Genomic DNA, 22,626 nt, shown 5'->3' with positions numbered 1-22,626 from the left:
AGAATCTCAAGAGAATTCAAAAGAAACGAGGAGTTATCAATTGCCAAAAAAAACTCCTTTCATTTCAGTTTTTAGATATATAGAATTAAAATTAGTCATTTGAAAGTTTTACATTTATTTAGTTAGGAGGTGTTGTATTAAATCAAACTATTTGTTCTTAACATCTATTTCAAAACCCTAATAAATACTTGTTTTTAAACACACAATCCCTATTAAATCTCGTTACAATATCCCTAATATATGTGTCAAACGCAACCAAAACATCATAGCGGTGTTGTTGGTGAGACCATCCAAAGCCACAGATCAGTAGTCAAACGCTCTAAACACACAAAAAAACACCAAAACTCCTTTTTGGTCTCGACTGCAAAGGTATGTCACATCCTCATGAATATGTAGATTGAAGCTTGATGCCGAAAGATGGCCAATGCCTCGGGAGACCCAATAACCTATCCTATCTAACAAATATGGGATTATTCTTATGGACCGAGGAATTCTTGTTGCGAACCTTTAGACTATGTTATACTCTTTATTCAACTTTTATCGTATTGTGCCACATCATTCCCCTACTCATTTTAACACCCTCTTTTCAAACCATGTTATATGCATTTTTCACATTTCAATAGCAATGCCAAGTAAATGCAACACAATGTATAATATATATGAAAGAGACAAGTCACAAAAGATGGGAGAGAGAGAGAGAGAGAGAGATATTCCACGACGAGGTGTAAGATGCCAGGAGGGTGGCGTCGTTGCCTGTTGTCCACGTTGGATCCCTGCTCCCCAGTGGCGTAGGTAAAGACAGAGAAGGTAGGTCTTAGGTGCTACTTTTTTTCTAATGTATTATGTATAAAAAAATTAAGGACCTACCTTATTTTTATCAAAGAAACTACCTAGTTTTTTTTTGGCAAATTTTTTTTATCAGCAATCCATATATTTCATATTTTACAGCCTATATCTACTAATTAATAGCCTTATCATCCAATGATCCATTAAAATGAAAAAAAAAAAGAAATAGATAATAAGAAATCGAACGCCGCATACTATCTCGTTCTCGGCTTCTCATTGACCGCCTGTCCCATGTTGCAAAATCGATCATCATCCACCTGTCCCATGTTGCAAAATCGATCATCATCCACCGGTCATCGGCTGCTTCGGTCACAACCCGGCCAGGCCGCCGGCGTCGACTTCCTCCGGCCGTCCAACGACAGCAACCAAACCCATCAATTTATTCTCCCTCAACATTAGGTCAATAACCTCCTTTCAAGTTTGTAAGTTACAATTTCAGATTAAAGAATTATTTTTGTTCGAAATCGAAACCCCTTGTGGTTTTGTATGATTAATGATTGTATAATATATATCATTTTCATTGAACTATTGATCAGATTTCAGAATTTTTTATGTTAACATTTAATTAATATACAATTAATTTCATAATTTAGTTTAGTTATTATTGTGTATTTGATATAAGAACATTGTTCGATGTTTAGTTATTATTTATTTAGAGTTGTTAATTTGTTATTATATATTTGATAAAAGAACATTCAATTTCAGAATCAAGATTCAATCCTTCAAGAATGTCTTTGCTTAAGTTTTATAAAAAGAATTCGATTCTAGCGCAATACACGAGTATTCGTGGCATTGTTCACACTCCACAAGGGAGACTCCTAAGTCCGAGGACTTATGAGTCTTACGTGTCGCAAATAAACGAACAGGGAACCCGGCAAAGTGTGCCCTATCGGCGGATTTACAGAGCTCTTAACAATTTTGATCTAGTATTGGAGAGAGCGGGGGGGGGGGGGGGGGGGGGGGGGGGGGGGGGGGGCTTAGAGGAACCCCTATCGCCCGAGGAGAGGGGGTTTAATGGCCAGAGGGTGGAAAAGTGTGGTAAGGGGGAGGGAGGCGACCCTTGCTGTATCAGAAGATCGAGGTACGTAGTTCTCGAGCTTTGCGAGAGGATGGAAGGGAATAGATAATTTGCGTCTGCTCTCACAAGTCGGTTCAGAGAGAGTCGTTTCGCTTTAGCTACCCGTATAGAGAGAAGCGAGGCAAGCAAATATTTAAATTCACTACCTATTGATCCACTTGAACGACCAAGTATAGAGCCTGACCCGCCATACAACCTCACCAGCGACCGCTCAGCTCCCCATAAGGGAGAGTATTATAACACACGGCCTTGGTAGCTACTTTCAGAAATTTAGACATTCGGATTAAGCAATTCCAATAAAGGGAGTAACCCGTGATTCAATAGTTCCATTTTCCGGCTATTTTGTGATTAACTCTTTGTTCTTTTTTTTACTTCTTGTTTTGAAAGTATCCGGGCTTTTGAAGTCTGCAACGCGAGGCTTTGTATCAACCATTTAAACGGATACTGTCCATGTGGTCTGTGGATTTGTGGAATCAAAGATTCAAAGTAAATTCACAACTTTTTAACCACACAATCTTGGTTCGTATGTGGAACGATTTGAATCATTTGATTCGTTGCAACTTGCAATACTGATATTGGCCAAGATAATCAACCAAGAAACTTTTGATTTCAACTATTCACAATTTAATTAAATAATCATCAAATTCTAACTTTAAATATTGGCCTAACTAAAGCTCAAAATAACTTCCTTCCGGAAGGAATAAAAACAATGCTGGATTGATCATTATACCTCGTGTCTCTGGGGCATCTGATCAAACACATTATCTTCGTTTCTATCATGAACTACTGAATTTATTAAATTGGAATCGAACGCCTCGAAGAGGTGTTCATTTGATCAGACATAGGTGAGTTTACATCACAATTAAACAAAATAGCACAAACCCTCATAGGAAATCCAACCAACATTGAACCAACTTAATTTCCAGTAGTCGAATCGTAAACAATACAATGATAAACAAAAATCAACAAACCTTCTCACTCTAAACTTGCGAAGAAGAATCAGATTCCAACGGGATTCCAAGGTCCTGTGGCGCCACCTCTTTCGGCTGCTTGGCTGTCCTCTTGGGAACCGGAATAGCGAGAAAAGTTTTCTTCTTACTAATAGGTTTACACTTTTCAAGCTGAACCAAATCCCCAATTTGGAATTGATTTTCAGGGTCATGAGCTTGGAACTTCTTCTTCTTCCTGACTCTGCGCTTGTACTTCGGGTGAGGCGCGAGACGAGTCACTTCAACATTCACGGTCTTATCATTAGTGGTGCAGATTACGCGGCCTTGGAGAGATCTCATGGCGCGAATTGGGGGGAGATAAGCGTGGCGCTGGTGGTGGTGGTTGGAGGTGGAGGAGGAGGGTTTGGTGGAGACGACGGAGTTGCCATGGATGAAAGGGGTTGAAAGATTGAGGGATTTGAACTGGGAGAGAGGGAGTTGAAGTTGGAGGAGAGACATGGCTCACTGGATAAGAGTGGAAGAAGATGATGATATTTAGGGATTGGATATCTGTGTTCTGGTGCTTCGCGCCTACTTTTGTAAAGAAGTTCGTTTTAATAAGATCGAGACACGTAAGCACGCATGCCTGCAAAGCCGTTGATTATACTTACCAAAGCTGATTAGAATTTAGAGGTACCTTGGACAATCACTACATGTTACAAATGAAAATGAAATGACTCAATGATACAACCTCGAGCTCCATAGGTAGTGTGATACAAACTCAAAACTTGATTTTATTTCACCTTACCAATCACATGTTTTATTGGTTGATTATATATATTTTTTCGGATAAAACTACTAAAATGAGCAATTTGGAACTTACATATAGCTACAAGACAATCTTTCTAACTATTTATCAACAAAATAATTACAAACTTCGTAATTTTGTAAATTAATGAAATAAGTTTTTGTTTATAAAAACGAACTCGCTAGATGATCCATGAATATGGGGTTCATTAATTCGCAAAGTGTATTAGAACAATTAACAATTTTATAATCTAACTTTGAAATTCGTTTTTGTTATAATTCTCAGACAATCTCGTCCATTTCCCTATTGATATGTTTATATTGCTGGAGAAATGAGTTGTGTGCCCAATTTGGACCCGAAAACGAAGTTGAGTTCTAACTGGTTTATGAGTTAATGTACTTCTACATGATAGCTTCCTTTTGAGATGACATGCATGCAAAAAGGAGTCTGTTTAAATAGAATATTGATTATTAAAGCCTTGTGCTTGAATGGATGTTGAGAAAGTTAAAGATTTGTTTCATACACGAAGACTATAATTTTAAACGCCATTTTATATGTAGTGACATTAGAGAAATGTACGAATGAAATAAACATATTGGCACACTCTAGTATTGTACATAAAAGTCACAAACACAAAATCGATGCTAGAAAATCTTTTGTTGACTTTTTTTGTTATGTAGTTTTTATTTTTTTGACTTCCATTACATCTTGATATTTTAATATATAAATCGGAAAGTTTAATTATATTGATATAATTACACAGATATGAGTAGTGATTCATTAAGTCACCTTCCGATCCCAAAGTAAGTATTGTTTTTGTACCGTACACCCACAGTACAAAATTGACTTACTCGAAACACAATATTCTAGGTTCTTTTTTGACAACTTAACAACCTATCGACCTACTTGCATAATAACTAACTCTATTGATTAAGGTTTCATATAAACGACATTTTTACATCAATTTCCTCACACAACTATTCTTTGTAGACAAAAATGACAAAGTTCATGAATTTAACTATTGTGTGTCCTTTTCGAGTTTCGACTTTGTTGGACTAAAACAGTTTTCACATTATCACTAAGATAAGTGTTTTTTTAAGATAATCAAAAGGACAATCTTAAATCAAAATTTTTACTTGTTCATGATAATGAGTCTACGAAAACATTCTTTATAGACCAATTCTCCATGTATAAAATGTGTAACACCCCGAGATTCAGGTGCATTTCTTTCATCCTTATTCTTTGTTGATTTGTCATGTTTAGTCCTTGAGTGGAGGAATTGTAGCAAGTGAGTACGATGAGCGTACCAGAGGGGTACGCTGCGCGTACTCATGCGCTTAATTTGGACGCGGGGTCGCCAAGGTACGCTGGGCGTACCTAGAGTTACGCAGGGCGTACCCGGCCCAGGTGCAAAAAACCCTAATCCATCTTGTGCACTATTTAAAGGGTGTTATGGCTCATTTCTTAGCCTCCATATCAGTGAGTGAAACCCTAAAAGAGATCCCCATCGTCCTTAGTGTGTGAGAGTGTGATTTGAGCTTTTTGGTGCTTTAGTGACTTAGTGAAGAAGAAGGAAGGGAGTTCTTGGAGGCTAAAGCTTGAGGTGCCATTTTGGATCTGAGATCTACAGAGGAAAGGGCTACACTTGGAGGTATAAAGTTCAAAACTTTCCTCTTCTTTTGGTTGTTGATGTACGTGTCCTTTTTAGGGCTAAAAACCCCAAAGATTGAGACTTTATGAGTGTAAAGTGCTCCATGGCCCGAGATATGTCCCTTTTCAGTGTTATCAGTGATTTAGAGCCATAAAGTTTCCATCTTGGATGTTACTTTGGAGTCATGCATGTGTCTTAAGCCTTCTAGAGTTGAAGGTTGGATCATTGTGGGAGTTGGTGACTTGTTCAGCCATGCAAAGGCTTAAAGTCATCAACTTTATGGATTAAGGGGCTTAGATGGGGTCATATCTAAAATATGGACGTAGGTCTTACTGTTTAAGACCTCAAGAGCTAAAGGGCTGAAGCAGGGGAGTACGCCGGGCGTAATCCCTAGTACGCGCCGCGTACTGGGTGGCGCTCCCCGATTCTGGGATGCAGCCGGGTACGCTCAGCGTACACATCTGGTACGCGCAGCGTAACCCGGAGAGTTGACTTTTGCTTGACTTTTAGGGTATGGTCTATTGTGGGGCCTTTGAGCTATGAGAGGGGTAAAATGGTCTTTTACCCTTCCGAGAGTGTCATAAAAGAGCATAGTCTAGCCTTTGAGAGTTATATTAAATAGAGTGTTTATTTCATATGATTAGGCGGAGGCTAGGCCAGCGTTTACCGAGTCAGAGATTTACCGAGATACCCGAGGTGAGTCTTTTCACTATACTTTTAGAGTTAAGAGACAAAGTATTACAGAGTTATATGCCAGTGTGATTGCATGTTATTATGTGATGTGATTTATTGTGATATGTGATATGCATGATTCAGAGTTACAGAGTTGGGACTTTCGGGTCCCTAGAGTTAGGGCCAGAGGGCCCACAGAGAGTTGGGGCTGGAGGGCCCCACTGAGACACATTGACCAGAGGGTCAACAGAGTTACAGCCTCGAGTGGCTATTATGTGATTAGTGTGGTATTTTGGGGAACTCACTAAGCTTATGCTTTCAGTGTTCAGTGTTATGTGTTTTAGGTGCCGGTGATGACCGCGGGAAGGCGCCGGCTTGATTCGTACACACACATGGGATTGGATGTATTTGGATCTTGGGAGACATTTGTGAAATAAAAACATGATGTTATGACATTTTATGAATAAATGGTTTTGTTAAAATGTGTTTTCAAATGTGAAAAATTGTTTTAATTTTTACGGTGTTACAAGTTGGTATCAGAGCCTAGGTTTGAGGGATTCGGGTGCACCTTCGGGCGTATATGAACTCAAACCGAGGATTTGAGAAAATTTTGATAATAAAACATGTTTTCAAAAGAAGAACTTGCGAGACAAACAGAGCAGAGTCGTGTGTACGAACAGCCAGCGCCCGAACGGTGATTTCCCAAAATACCATTATTATAAGTGTTATGAGATATGATGTGATATGTTATATGATGAGTTATGATATGCATGATAGAGTAGACTAGGTATTCTTATTAGGAATAGAGTGGCCTGATATGTGATGCCTGAGTCTGGGAGTCTTGTTGCTATGAATATTTCAGAGTGGTTAGGTAGCAACGAGGAGATTGTGAGAGATCTGTTTGCGAGTATCATATGATTAGAGAGAGTAGAGTGCTTGGGACTTGGGACTCTGGGAGGAGGACTTGGGGTGGATATTGATGCGGTGTGGACGGTAGTATTGGGCCCGTACTACTAAAGACACCGGGTCAGTGCACAGTCCAAGTAAGAATCCTTGGAGTACCAAGGAACAAGTAGGATGGAGTATTCGAGTGTGAGTATACTCGAGCAAGTCCCTGATATTATTCTTATGTTGTATTTCAGAGAGAGAGAGATCATGGTTGGGACTCGCCACACACCAGGGACCAGTGATACGAGGGATGAGGAGATCCGTACACTACTAGAAAAATAGCCTTTTACGACGCTCAGACGACGCGCAAATGCGCGTCAAGAAAGGCCCTATCATAAAGAGAGATGACGCGTTTTTGCGCGTCGTCTATAGACGACGCGCATTTATGACAGGCATTTACGACGCGCGGTTATGACACGCAATGCGTACCAAGGAAGGCCCTGTCATAAAGGAAGACGACATTGTCACAACTAGCATTTTTGTGAGGAAATTCTACTCTCATGCAATCATTCACCTAGTGTAATAACTTTTACTCTAAAGGAATATCATGCTCACTCTCATTCAAATATCTCTCATATGTTTAAATAAGGGTTGGAAACCCTATATATATCCCGACTCAAGTTCATTATGGACTATGATTCTCTTATTGGACCTAATGGGCCAATAAACCCTTAACTTAACTCTTTCAAGCTAAGAGTCTTAAGTTGGGCCTTATTTGAATTCACATTCATTAAAATATAGTGTTTTGGGCTTTAATGGGCCTAGAATAACCCACACCTTTCTCATGGACCTATTTGGGCCGAGAACTACCCTAAAAGTCCAATGGGCCGAAAATTTTCCTTAGGGGCTTCATAATTTCGAACCAAAGAAAGGATTGGGCCAAACTAATTCACCCTCCTTCCTCCTAGCCCAATTCTCGGCCCATTATCTATATATATAAAAAAAAAAGAGAAATTAGCTAATTAGCTTAATGCATGACACATCATTTTTATTTGGAGGATAACCAAGTCATTTATCCACCATGTAACAATGCATTCACATATATCCATGCAAAACCTTATCTCTTCCTTCTCTCTCCCCCTAATTCACGGCCATAAGGCCCTTCCCACCCTCATCTCTCATTTCAAACACAATAATCTCTTATATTTACCTCTTATACTCAAGAAAATCCTCTCTTCCTTCCTCTCAATTTTTCGAGATTTTAAGAATTTCAAGAAGGTTTTCCCACCTAGGTCATCATCTTTGGTAAGTTTCTCATTAGATCTATGATTTCACTCCTTGATCTACTCAAAAATCTCCTCTTACACTATACTTTCGTGAATCATACTCTTATAGCACCATAGAGCTCGAAAACCATCTCCATAACACATCTAGGGTCGAGATCTCTTCACTTCTCCATCAAAACCGACTTCCAAACCCCAAGGTGAGCTTCATACCCCCTATTTTCTGTTTTTATGAGTTTTGTGGGGGGGGGGGGGGGGGGGAATACAAGTGAAAGTGTAGATCTATATGTGTTTGTATGCCTTGTATGATTTCCATGCTTATATGTATGCTTTTATGTGTTTTAATGTTGGATCTAGCCTTAAAACCCATCAAAACCGAGAAATATCTTGTGTTAAATGATTTTAGCTTCAAATATATTTCTAAACACAAAGTGTTTCAAGAAAAATGGCTAAGTGGTTTAGTAATAATTTTCTTTGGGTTAAAAACACAAATTTTGGGCCTAAAATGTGAAAAATACAAAAATAAGGGCCCAAATTGACATTTCACAGATTCTGATGGATGAAGTGTGCCAAAACAGTTTCCATAAAACTATTTCTGGAATTACACTTGATTAGAGGATTAAAAACATGAATTTCAAGCTTAATGGGCTAAAAATGAAAATTTCGGCCCAATGAGGCCCATTATGCGAATTTTTCTGTTTTGGAGGGCCAAAACTGTAACTTTCTGTAAAAAAAGTGGACTATAAGTGTTCCAAACCCTTTTCAAAGGTTTAAAATGCTTTTTAAATTTAAAAAGGACCAAAGTTGCAAAAATTTTCCCATTTGGGCCAAAATTGTCAAAATTGCGAAAAGAAGGGATTAAAACCAAGAAAACTGCATTTTCAGGGTCTTAAGCTGTTTTCTATGAAAAATATGCTGGAAAATGTTTATTTCAATAATTTTTGGTGTTAAAATGTCAAGGAAATTGATTTAAATACTAAACCGGAAAAATATTTTAAATAAAGGGTTGAAAAGGTAAATTTTACAAACGAGGAGGGGCTGAAAACAGAAAATTTCCAAGACTAATTCTATACATGCAATATGATCAAATAATGGTACTACTACTATCGACAAAATACAATACACTACAATACCAAAAGTCGTTGTCAAACGAATTGGTTCGGTCTCGAACCAATAAAAATCCGAAACCACAAACACAACGATACTATGATACTACAATACTATGATTCATACAAATAACGATTCGGAATACATTATACATGTGCACAGACGTCTACGCACTATCTTTGGGCCCCACAAGTGTAAAATCTTGTTCGTTGAGCCTAGCTAGCCCGACGACCTGATCTTAAGGCCCAAAGACTTCACCTTACGAAGTGTTGGGTTTTACCAACCCGACACAACGTAACCGGACTTTCAACGGCTGTAGACTACTGGTCCCCAAGGGTCCTTTAGTGTCGCTAGTAAAGTCTGTCTTTTTTGCGAGGCGGGTCTGGGACCCCTCGTACCTTTTTATCCCCAACCGGCTAATGGAGTCGTCGAGGCCTTCGTGTCCTCCTTCTCTTCGGATGTGGGACAACAGGACGGTTGGATAGCGTGACTAGTACGGACGACGCCTTCGGGATCGTTAGTATTGCTATAGACTAGTCGTTTGTGTAACGCGTGTTTGTGGCGGATAGTCATGCTCATCAATGATCCAATGTCGTCTGGAAGCAATGGTTTCAAGTAATTTCATGGAATTCAAGGAATTAGGAAAACATCGGGTTTTCCTAGGGTTTTCAATACATAAAAATTCAGAATACATACGATTTCAATAAACAATATTTTACAAGTATAGAAAACAAACAAGCATACTTATGGATCTTCACACCTTTTTGACTATACTATTTTCAGAAAATATCGGATTTTCTGGTGGTTTTTCAAACGATACGAAGCATTGTTTTCAAATACAACTTATGAACTCACCAACATTTCATATGTTGACGTTTTTCAAAATACTTGTATTCTCAGGGAACCAGTGAATCAAGGGAAATCATATTCAGTGACGGTTGCAGTTTATTTTTGTATGAATTGAACAAATTAATTTTTGGGGGAATGTAATGTTTAAACAATGTATGATATGTAAACACTACTGGTTGTACTATGTTAATGAATGGTGACGAATGTTGTTATGTTTCATATATATTCAACGTTATGGTATTCAATTGAGTCACGACAGCCCCCGGACGTTTCCGCCGTCTGGTTCGGGGGTGTGACAGACATGCATTTGCGTGTCGTAACCTTACGACATGCGTGTTTATGACACGCAATGCGTATCAAGGAAGCCCCTGTCAAGAAAAGTCATGTCATAAATGAGGATGACACACATTTTTGCGTATCATAATTTTAAATGTTCTAAAAAAATATTTATATATTTATTGATTTTTAAATTAAATTTGCATTTAATGTCTTATAATAGAAATAAAATATCATATACAAAAAATACAATCCATTGCATAAAATTTAATGTCATACAATTCAATTTCTTACAATATCCAAATTTGCATCTAATCTACTTTGTACATCAAATTCCAACTAAGTAAAGTTGCATCTTGCCTTTCATAATTCTTTAAGACTAATGCTCCAAGCAGCTGATTATATGGATAAGTAGTTGTACATTGGCCCATCTCACTCAAGAATGACTTAGCCAAATTCAACTCCAAGTCTTTACTGCATCTTGCTGATAATGCTGCAAGATTTGAATCAACTGGCTTCATATTCCTTTCTTCCATCAACTTTACCTGATGCACAAAAAACACAGAAACAGAAAAACATTGTAGAGGAAGGGGTAATTTTGGAAAATGTGAAGGGTATCCTCTACAAAACAAAACAAAAAATATATATAAAAAATGATATTTTTATAGTTTTATATTATAATTATGCCTAGAGTATTGCATACCTGAAGAACCATTTGTTAGCTCTACAACACTTTTTGAATCCGAACCTTGTCTTTCATCACTAACACCAACACCATGTCTTAACAAATATATGAAGTTTGAAGATGAAGATATACCTTAGATGGTTTTGGACGTCCTAATTCCTTCTTAGAAAATCATTTGTTATAAAATAGTATTAGGACTATAAAAACAATATAAGGAAACATGGATAAATTATGTAGTTAGATCATTATAGGTTTGGATATAGGATTGAAATAAATAAAAGCATAAAGTATTTATCGATTTAGCCACTGAACAGTCACTATAATAATCATAAAACAGATAAAAGTCTAGTGGCTTAATCCATGATATAGTGAAAGTGTGTTTTGCTTTTTTTTTTTTTTTTTTTTTGTATTTTAACATTTTCCAAAGCTAAGTAATTGGAGAAATGGTTTTCTTAAATGGTCAAAAAGAGTATAATGGTTTAATTACTATAAAAAAAATAGTTAAGTGGTTAGGTAAACATCATTAAAAGGATGTTTAAATCTAATAAGATCTTTTGAATCATAAAAAAAATACTATTTTTTTTAAGTAGCTTAAATGTTTTAACTACTTACAACAATTTTTTCAACTGTGAGACCATCCTCTTGCCATGGGTTTTTTTTATTGTAGTGGTATGAGATTCGGAGTTGTTAATAGCTTGAGTGGTTTCCATGGGTGCAACTCCATCCAAACAAAATACATGCTGGAAATAAAAAAAAAGCAATATTTTTCTAATAACTTAGAAACAAAATCAAGAAGAGTAAACAAACAAAAACTGAAACAACAGCACTCTCTACATCAAAACCTTGCATTAATTCATGTTAAAGAAAAGGGTAAATAAGTCTTTTAGCAAAATAAAGAAAAGTGTTTTACTATTTTTTACCTCTAAAACAATAGCACTCTCTACCCATCTTCTAGTGATTGTAGTAACTCTTAGTTTCGGTTGCCCATCAAAACTCTAGTATCTGTACCAAAATGACCGTTTTACCCTTACATTCTCAAACAAACAATTTTAAAGTGGGGAAAAAAGAAAGGTGATTACCTTGTGGTGGTTTGTATATACAACTGTGGATTTACATTTCCTGAAGGATCTTTATCACTTGATGATATATCAAAGAAAACAGTCAAATAAGTGTCTTTATCAAGTCTACATAGCTTCCATGATGTGGTGTTCCATTGACCTATCACTGTGTTTGCAACAACAGGTCCTTTCTGCAACATAAATAGCCAAAAAAAATTATATACAAATTGGTAAAGATTAATGAACAATTTAGTAAATGACTAAATTGCCACCTTATCCAAAGATGTGCAAGGTCCTATGATCCCCTGAATCTTGATATCCTTTGAACATGTAATTTTAAGTGTGCCACTGAAAGTAATATAATCACAATTCACAAATTCATTATACATTTATAGTTATACATCAAATAATATGATGATGAATGATACTATATTCATCTTATGTACTCACTTACGAGCAAGACCAAGAGACTCTTCTCCTTTCTGTAATAGCCCGGATTTCCAGGTATCTTTTATGCTTATGTTTTTAATGTTTTGTGAGGGGACTCGGCGAGTTGGAGCTCAGACTCGCCGAGTAGGATCGCGGTTCAGGACGCGGGTTCGCGCCCGGACTCGACGAGTCCAAGGGATGGACTCGGCGAGTCCTCGTTGTTTAATGAAACCCTAATTTCCCGGTCTTAAGCCCTATTTAAAGGACCTTATGGCCCTTCATTGCGGCTACCTGGATCTTGAGAGCACCAAAACAGCTGAGGGATTCGTGTGAGTGAGAAAGAGGCCATTGTTCACCAAATTTGTGTGTTTTTGCAAGAAAGGAAGAGCAAAGGCAAGCTAGAAGAGTTGGGGAGCTTGGATCTTCTTTCATTTCATCAGAGGAGGCTTCTTGAGGTATCCTTCAGAGCTTATTTTCGTATTTTGTTGATATGGTCAAATCTAGGGTTTCTTCATGCCTTATTGGCTTTGTATTGGAAGTGTGTGAGAGGTCCCCTGGGGATATGGTGCCTAGATCTGGACCTTAGCAGGTCCAGAGAGTCCCTAATGTCATGCTTTATGTCCTCCCTTTTGGGTTGGAGGCTAGGGTTGCCATTCTAGAAGTCATTTCTCCAAAAAGAGCCTTGTAAGTGTTGTATGGTAACCAAGATATGAACTTTATGTGATGAATAAGCTTAGGAGGGCCAGATCTATGAGTGGATGGTGCGGATCTGACCTCAGAAGCTAGTTTGGGTTGATGCATGGCATGGACTCGCCAAGTCTGAAGAACAGACTCAGCGAGTAGCATGAAGATTGTCCTTAACCACTCAGCGAGTGGTCTTGCCGAGTTAAGGGTCGACTTAGTGAGTCAGGGAGAGTTAGAGATGGTGGACAGTTGGACTGAGTCGAGCTGGGACTCACCGAGTTGTTCTTGAGACTCGGCGAGTTGAGTCGTGGTGGCCCCGCGATTCATGCCAGGTGGAACCCATCGAGTCAGGGGAGTACTCAACGTGTCAAAAGAGAATCCTAGAGAGTTGGTGGATACGTATAGACTCGCCGAGTCGCCCTAGTGCACTCGCCGAGTCCGGTCAAAGTTGACCGTTGTCCATTGACCGTTGACCAGAGTTGACTTGATAGGGGTAGTCAACCTTAGTGGTAAAGGTGTTAATCAAAGATGTATGATGTTATAGGAGGATTATAGCTCGGAGGATCGAGCACGAGTGATTTCCCAGATTCGCGAGTTATCGAGATATACGAGGTGAGTCTTCTCACTATACTTTACCTTGAGTAGGTAATCAGAGTAATGTGTCAGAGTATGTATGTTATGTGTATGCTATGTGTTGTACTGCATGATGTCTATGTGATTTATGTTGTACATGTTTATAGAGTTGGAACCGGAAGGTTCCCAGAGTTAGAACCTGAGGGTTCACAGAGCTTGGGTGCACGGACCCATAAAGTTATAGCCTCGAGTGGCTAATATATGTTTATGTGGTATTTTGGGGAACTCACTAAGCTTTGTTCTTACAGTGTTAGTGTTGTTGTTTCAGGTACTAGCGATGACCGTGGGAAGGCGTCGGCTTGATCTGTACACACGCATAGGATTTTGATATACATGTGATCTTGGGATTTTGTATAATGTGAATTGGGATTTAAACTTAATGTTTTTATGAAAAGTTAATGAGAAATGTTTTTATAATTTGTGAAAAATTATTTTGAAATTCTCGGTGTTACACTTTCTCAAAAAGATGTTTGAATGAATCTTTAAAAATTGAATGACCAAAACTTTTAGCTAAAACAACAAGTCCACCAGTTCTTTCAATAATCACCTTCATTTCTACAACTCCAACCTAAGAATATAAAAAAGATTCAATTAAGAACATAATGATGGAATGAATAGCAGAGTTAAGAGAATGAATGTTGACCTGGTCAAGGGTAGAAGCAAAAAAGATCCAAAACATAACCATGGCTGACCATTTGCTTTGCAAGTTCTTCTTAAAATTGAACTACTTTTCTAAAATATAGTGCTGCATCTTTGTCCAGATCTTTATGTGAATGAACAGGATCTGAAAGATCTTCGGAGATAATCTGAAAGAAGATTGAAGGGAGATGGAGGTTTGGTTTAATGGGAAGTAGAAATGATTCAATAGAAAAATCGATATCAAAATGGCTTACTTAACTAGGGCTTCTGTGCAGGGACCTCCGATATCCATGCATTGTTTCAGCAACATCTGCAGACACAAACTTCTCGTGTTCTGTTGACTCACCTCCTACCTTTATGACAATATTATAGTATTGGTCCCGGCCCGACCGGTTCCATGGGGTTCCGTTTCCGGTTCCGACCGGTTCCCCGGTTCCTTTGCTCATCCGTATTTGTGCTGAATCCCCATTACCCATCCCGCCTTCTTACTCCATATTCTTCTGCCAAATCAGCCAAAATCAAATTAAGAAAAAAAACTTTCGTCAGGAAGAACAACAGATGAAAGCACATATTGTGGCCATGTTTCCATTCCCACTAGACGTCCCACCAGCAACACCATTGACAGCTGTCGTTTCACCTTCCTTCTTGTTTTTTCATAGAGATTCTCTAGATGAAAATCTTGTTCTAAAAGAATTGTCACTGCAACATCCTGGAAAGTAGTGGAGTTTGTAAAGTTTTAAATGAAAAGACCAAAATACCATTGTTACATATATAATAATAAAAGGAAAAAGGTGTATTACTTACAGAGCCATTCCAATCAGCACAATGAACAATACCAAAAGAACCTGAAAATAAAGATTAAAAACCTTTTATAGGTTCGGTTCTTTAGAGGTTGAAGCTTTGTGCAGTGAAAACTGAAACAATATAGGGTTCTTTAAAGATTAAAAACCTTTTATAGGGTTCTTTAAAAGATTAAAAACCTTTTATAGGGTTCTTTAAAGATTGAGGCTATGTACTGGCCTGCATATAATAAACAAGATGCGACATTAAAAAATTGATGATTAATAATTGCAGATATTGGGACAACAGGTTTCATACAAAATCAGCCACGAGTTTCTCGAAGTTGAAAATTGCATTATTTTATCATTTTTAATTGAATCCAACCCTAGACATCCCCTCCTTCTTCTTCTTCCGTGTTTGTACAGTGCTACTGCAACAAAAAATCAAAACTATATTAAAAAAAATAATTGCAAGCTAAATATTGAAGAAAAAAACTCAGTGCCAGTTAGTTTTCTTGGCAGCTGAAACTTGCAAGGGCATAATGGTAATTTTCTACCCTAATTAGAAGTGGTTGTAAAAAACAAAACTCTCGATGCCAGTTAGTTTGAAACTTGCAAGGGCAAAATGGTAATCTTTTTTGCAATTGGGGCTCACCAGTGCAAATGTTGGTCTCGCTGCCTAGTCTGTGAATCGACTTCTCCCCTTCACAATTCTGTAAATCCTTAAATTTGAACCTTAGTACGGGTTCTTGCCTCCTTTAAAATATAAAGAGTCAAACCCCCTGAATTTCCAAATATGAAAGCGAATTGCTTAATAAATAAATAAACCAGTATCACATAATCAAACTAAAGTGACCTTGATTAAAGTCAAAATAGATTAAAGTCAAATGTCAAAGTGAATTGATTAAAGTCAAAATACATGTAAAATCGACCTTGAGATCGATTTTGAGAGGCTAAATAAAATCGGAATGCAAAAGATGAGAATTAGAGTGAAGATAAAGTTATACGATGTGAAAAGGAAGAAGAATCGCACCTAAACTAAAGTAAACCTCAAATTTCTGGGTAATAAAGCCAGAAACAGGTGGCGGTAGAGGATTCGGAGAAGCAACGGTGTACAACAGGAGGTGGCGGCAAAGAGAAAAGGAATAAGAGTAGTAAGAGTGATTCAACATAGACACTCCAACTAAACAGGAGGTGGCGTTCCATACCAATGAGTGCAAAGCTAGAAGCGACCGGTGGCAAAGCTAGGTGCAGAACCACGGTGAAGTTATAGATGAGGGGAGGTGAAGGTGATAACGACAATATACATTAAGAATCGCCCCCACATCCTTCTTATTGGAGGAGGAAGCAGCTCATCTCCAGGAGCGCCATCTCCAGCGCAAATCAACCCAAAAAAAGGGGTTCGCCTTTGAAGAAAGAATGGTGACGGGTATATAGACGGTGGTATATAGACGCCGGCATGAGAAAAGTATGAGAAGATGATGGCGAGGCGGTGTAAAGCAGCTGCAAATGGTCGTATACGTTAAGAATGCCTCCCACTACATTTTTTATTGGAGGAGGAAGGGGTAGAGTGAGAGTAAATAAGGAGAAGTTAAGCTTAAAATAAAATAAACCCCTAGCACGTCATAGGGTTTGCACAGAGAATAAGATGGCGATGGCTTAGGGTTTGCAAAGAGAATAGAGGGAGAGAATGGAAGGAGATGAGGATAGAATGGAGAAGTGGGCACTTAAAATTTTTAGAATTTTAGAGATTTTTCATTTTCCCCCCTTAAAAACGCTCGTCTAATTAAAAAATTATAAAGCGACATTTGTAGATGACACACATTTAACATAAGCGCCCTCCGCGTTTGTAATTTTTTTTGTTAGACATTAATTTTAGGGCACGCACAAATGCGTGCCCTCTATCCTTCAAATTTTGCAAATCTGACATTATTTTTTAGGGCACAGACGAATGTGCGTCCTGTATCAGCGCGTGTCATTGTTTGCGCGTCATTAAAGGGCTGTTTTCTAGTAGTGGTAGGATCATCCAGGAGGAGGTGGCTGCGGCCATCAGGGCAGAGATACCAGAGATGTTCGGGTCTAGCAAGACCACGCTGATAGAGACATTTGATGAGAAGTACGCTACTCTTTCTGAGGCTGCTGTTGCTGCAGCCACTGCAACTATAGTTGCAACGAGGCCGCAGGGTGGTGATGCGTTGCTGTTCCGAGAGTTTAGCAACACAAAACCACCGGAGTTTGACGGGACCCAGGACCCGATTGCGGCGATGAGATGGATTTCAGACATAGAGGGGTGTTTCATTACTTTCTCATCTCCTGAGCATTTGAGAGTTCGGTTCGCGCTGAACCAGCTTCGCTTGGGAGCGAAGGACTGGTGGAAGTTTGTGACGGCACTCTATACGCCTGCTGAGCTCATAGTAGTGACCTGGGAGAGGTTCATTGCTATGTACCGAGATGAGTACGTTCCCCAGGTGGAGAGGGAGCGTTTGGACCAGGAGTTTCTGACCCTCAAGCAGGGTACTGAGTCTGTTACGGTGATTACGAGGATGTTTCATGAGCGGGCGATGTTCTGCCCAGAGCACGTGTCCTCCGAGCAGGCACGTATGAGTCAATATTTGAGTATTCTGAGGAGGGACATATGTGAGTTCGTGGCGAACTCAACGTACCAGACATTTGCTGAGCTTCAGGCAAATGCCCGGAAGAGGGAGATAGTGCTGGAGACTCAGGCTAGGGAGGAGGCTTAGTCTCAGGGGAGGGATCGACGACCGGTGCAGTCTTAGCCGGTAGCCAAGCGGGCCAAGCCTGCCGATTCGAGATCAGGGAGCCAGAGGGGCCGCACTTGTGGCAAGTGCGGCAAGAGCCACGGCGGGGTGTGCAGAGCAGGGTCTTGCTACAAATGTGGCAAGGAGGGGCATATGGCCAAGGACTGCCCCAAGGGGTTTGCAGTATGTTTTCACTGCAACCAGACCGTACACCGGAAGGAAGAGTGTCCGCAGTTGCGGGGATCAACACAGGGAGCATCTCAGAGATCTGCCCCTGCTGCCATCAGAGTTACCGAGAGTCGGCTAGTGAAGGCCGAGGCACCGAAGGCACGAGGGAGAGCCTTCCAGTTGACCGCGGAGGAGGTCCGCGCAGCGCCCGATGTCGTGGCTGGTATGTATTCTTTCGTGTATTTATTTTGATGTTGAGATATTGTGCTTATATTATGTTATGCGTAGGTACTTTTCTTGTGAATTATGTACCTACCTTGGTGTTATTTGACTCGGGTGCGAGTCGGTCTTTTGTATCATTAGCTTTTAGTCAGCATATCAGTGTTAGTCGTGAGGCGTTAAGTCGGCCTCTGAGAGTTTCCATTGCTGACGAGAGGGTGATATATGCCACAGAGGTGATCCGAGGGTGCGTATTCGAGATTTTCGGTGTTGATTTCCTGATTGATTTGGTTCCTATTGCGATGGGTGATGTCTGTGTCATTGTGGGCATGAACTGGTTGAGCAGATTCGGTGCGGTTATCGACTGCGAGCAACAGCTGGTGACCATACAAGACCCTAGTGGGGGAGTTCTTACGGTGTATGGCGAGGGTACGCGTTCTGGGTCAGCATTTTGTTCGGCCGCTAGAGTGAGGCAGTGTCTACAGCAGGGCTATAAGGGCTTTGTGGCGTATGTGATGGATACACGGGTTGATTTAGAGAGACCGAGGTCAGTTGAGGAGATTCCGATAGTGCGTGAGTTCCCGAACGTATTTCTAGAGGAGTTGTCGGGTGTGCCTCCCATGAGGCAAGTGGAGTTCTGTATCGATTTGGTTCCGGGGGGCCGCGCCTATTGCCAAGGTGCCCTATCGCCTTGCACCTCCAGAGATGCAAGAGTTATCCTCGCAGCTTCAGGAGCTGGTGGGAAAGGGATTTATTCGGCCGAGCAGCTCGCCGTGGGGAGCGCCTATCCTTTTTGTTAAGAAGAAGGATGGTTCACACCGGATGTGCATTGATTACCGGGAGTTGAACAAGCTGACAGTCAAGAACCGTTACCCGTTGCTGAGGATCGATGATTTGTTCGATCAGTTGCAGGGAGCATCTTGGTTCTCTAAGATCGATTTGAGGTCAGGGTATCATCAGGTAAGGGTGCGAGATGAGGACATCCAGCAGACAGCGTTCAGGACTCTTTATGGGCATTACGAGTTTGTGGTGATGCCTTTCGGACTCACCAATGCCCCGGTAGTGTTCATGGACCTCATGAACAGAGTGTGCAGGCCGATGTTGGATCGATCGGTGATCATGTTCATCGATGATATTTTGGTGTATTCGAGATCCAGAGAGCAGCATGATGAGCATTTGAGGGAAATCCTCAGAGTTTTGAGATCGGAGAGGCTTTACGCCAAATTCTCCAAGTGTGATTTCTGGTTGCGAGAGGTCCATTTCCTAGGGCACCTCGTTAACCAGAAGGGGATTTTGGTCGACCCGGCCAAAGTGGAGGCAGTGATGAGTTGGGAGGTGCCGAGGTCACCCTCCGAGATCAGGAGTTTCTTGGGGTTGGCAGGCTATTATCGGAGATTTATCAGGGATTTCTCCATGATCGTCGTGCCACTCACCAGGTTAACCCGGAAGGGTGTCGCTTTTTCATGGGGACCAGAGCAGCATACTTCCTTTGAGACGCTTCGCCAGAGGCTATGTGAAGCCCTAGTGTTAGCCCTCCCAGAGGGGATGGAGGACTTTGTGGTGTATTGTGATGCGTCGATCTTGGGGTTGGGAGCGGTGCTGATGCAGAGAGGGCATGTGATAACATGCGCATCGAGGCAGCTGAAGCCTCATGAGATGAGGTATCCCACCCACGATCTAGAGTTGGGGGCAGTGGTGTTCGCCCTCAAGATTTGGCGTCACTATCTGTACGGGGTTCGGTGTAGGATATACACGGACCACAAGAGCCTGAAGTATTTGATGGATCAGCCCAACCTAAACATGCGACAAAGGAGGTGGTTGGACGTGGTCAAGGATTATGATTGTGATATCCTGTACCCCCCGGGCAAGGCTAATGTTGTAGCCGATGAACTGAGCCGCATGGCGGAGAGCACCCCATTGCGAGATGTATGTTTGAGATTAACCGTGATAGCTCCGGTGTTGGACACTATTCGTGGGGCACAGGTTGAGGCCGTGCAGCCTGAGAGCCAGAAGAGAAAGCGAGTTGTTGGGTTAGTATCGGAGTTCGTCACCGATAGCCGGGGGCTTATGACATTTAAGGGGCGTATCTGGGTACCGTTTGTGGGAGGGACACGTACCATTCTGATGGAAGAGGCTCATCGGTCGAAGTTCTCGATCCATCTTGGGGCCACTAAGATGTATTTAGACCTGAAAAGGGAGTATTGGTGGCCCTGTATGAAGAGGGATGTCGTGTGGTTTGTTGAGAGGTGCTTAACCTGTCGTAGGGTTAAGGCCGAACACCAGAGACCGCATGGCAAGTTGCAGCCGTTGGAGGTTCCCGAATGGAAGTGGGAACAAATTACCATGGATTTTATCACCAAATTGCCAAGGACTGCTAGGGGAGTCGATGCAATTTGGGTGATTGTGGACAGGTTGACGAAGAGCGCCCACTTCCTTGCTATCAGCGAGAGCTCATCCGCAGAGAAGTTGGCAGAGATGTACGTGAGAGAAGTGGTGTCGAGGCATAGAGTGCCGATCTCGATTGTCTCAGACCGAGATGTGCATTTCACTTCCAGATTCTGGAAGAAATTTCACGAGGAATTGGGTACCAGGCTGCATTTTAGTACCGCATATCACCCCCAGACTGACGGACAAAGTGAGCGGACGATTCAGACGCTCGAGGACATGCTCCGGGCATGTGTGTTGGATTTCGGGGGGAGTTGGGACACGTATTTTCCATTGGCATAATTTTCCTACAACAACAGCCATCATTCGAGCATTGGTATGCCACCCTTTGAGCTGTTGTATGGGAGGAGGTGTCAGACCCCTATTTGCTGGGGAGAGGTCGGGCAGCGTGTTATGGGTAGTACCGAGATTGTGCTGCAGACGACTGAGCAGATACAGCAGGTCAGGCAGAGGTTATTGACCGCTCAGAGTCGTCAGAAGAGTTATGCGGACAGGCACCGGTCCGAGCTCGAGTTCCAGGTCGGCGACTTTGTTCTCCTGAAGGTCTCTCCTTGGAAAGGAGTGATCCGATTCAGGAAGAGGGGCAAGTTGGAGCCCCGATATATCGGTCATTTTCGGGTGATTGCAAAGGTAGGAAGGGTAGCCTACCGGTTGGAGCTACCTGCAGAGTTAGGTCAGATCCATGACACTTTCCACGTGTCGCAATTGCGGAAGTGTATAGCCGATAAGTCGGCAGTGGTACCATTAGAGGATATTCAGGGGGATGCGAGCCTGAATTATGCTGAGAGACCGGTGGCAATCAGAGATCGGAAGATCAAGGTTTTGAGGAACAAGGAGGTACCTTTGGTTTTGGTTCAGTGGAAACATCGGAAGGGGTCCAAGATGACTTGGGGGTCAGAGTCGGAGATGCGAGGGCAGCATCCATAGTTGTTCGAGGAATGAGACTTCGAGGGCGAAGTCTAGTTCTAGTGGGGGAGAATTGTAACACCCCGAGATTTAGGTGCATTTCTTTCATCCTTGTTCTTTGTTGATTTGTCATGTTTAGTCCTTGAGTGGAGGAATTGTAGCAAGTGAGTACGTTAGGCGTACCAGAGGGGTACGTTGCGCGTACTCATGCGCTTAATTTGGACGCGAAGTCGCCAAGGTACGCTGGGCGTACCTAGAGTTACGTCGGACGTACCCGACCCAGGTGCAAAAAACCCTAATCCATCTTGTGCACTATTTAAAGGGTGTTATGGCTCATTTCTTAGCCTCCATATCAGTGAGTGAAACCCTAAAAGAGAGCCCCATCGTCCTTAGTGTGTGAGAGTGTTGATTTGAGCTTTTTGGTGCTTTAGTGACTTAGTGAAGAAGAAGGAAGGGAACTCACTAAGCTTATGCTTACAGTGTTCAGTGTTCTGTGTTTCAGGTACCAGTGATGACCGCGGGAAGGCGCCGGCTTGATTCGTACACACACATGGGATTGGATGTATTTTGATCTTGGGAGACATTTATGAAATAAAAACATGATGTTATGACATTTTATGAATGAATGGTTTTGTTAAAATGTGTTTTCAAATGTGAAAAATTGTTTTAATTTTTACGGTGTTACAAAATGCCCATAAAATCGTACATTTATCACATGGTCAATTTTGACTCATGACATATCGTGGTTCTACATCATGATGGAATGCTTAATGATAAGATCTAAGGTAATATCATTCCATTTATATATAAGCATAAGTAAAGGTCTCAAGTTCCT

At 41.0% G+C, this 22,626-nt stretch overlaps 1 protein-coding gene across 1 annotated transcript; it reads right to left on the bottom strand.

Moving 5' to 3' along the window:
* Window positions 1–2,808: 2,808 nt before the first annotated feature.
* Window positions 2,809–3,409, bottom strand: LOC111910281 (30S ribosomal protein S17, chloroplastic). The gene has a single exon (XM_023906094.3). It carries the CDS (start codon window positions 3,370–3,372, stop codon window positions 2,905–2,907), a length of 468 nt encoding a protein of 155 aa, XP_023761862.1. The 5' UTR covers window positions 3,373–3,409; the 3' UTR covers window positions 2,809–2,904.
* Between the last annotated feature and the right edge of the window lie 19,217 nt (window positions 3,410–22,626).

The sequence above is a fragment of the Lactuca sativa genome, chromosome 5 (genome assembly GCF_002870075.4).
Source record: "Lactuca sativa cultivar Salinas chromosome 5, Lsat_Salinas_v11, whole genome shotgun sequence".
In the NCBI taxonomy this organism is placed as follows: Eukaryota; Viridiplantae; Streptophyta; class Magnoliopsida; order Asterales; family Asteraceae; genus Lactuca; species Lactuca sativa.
The sequence above is the reverse complement of the archived record's forward strand: the minus strand, read 5'-3'. Positions and strand labels throughout refer to the sequence as shown.

Coding starts and splice junctions, on each gene's coding strand:
- LOC111910281 (XM_023906094.3), bottom strand. CDS start 3,372: ATGTCTCTCCTCCAACTTCAACTCCCTCTCTCCCAGTTCAAATCCCTC.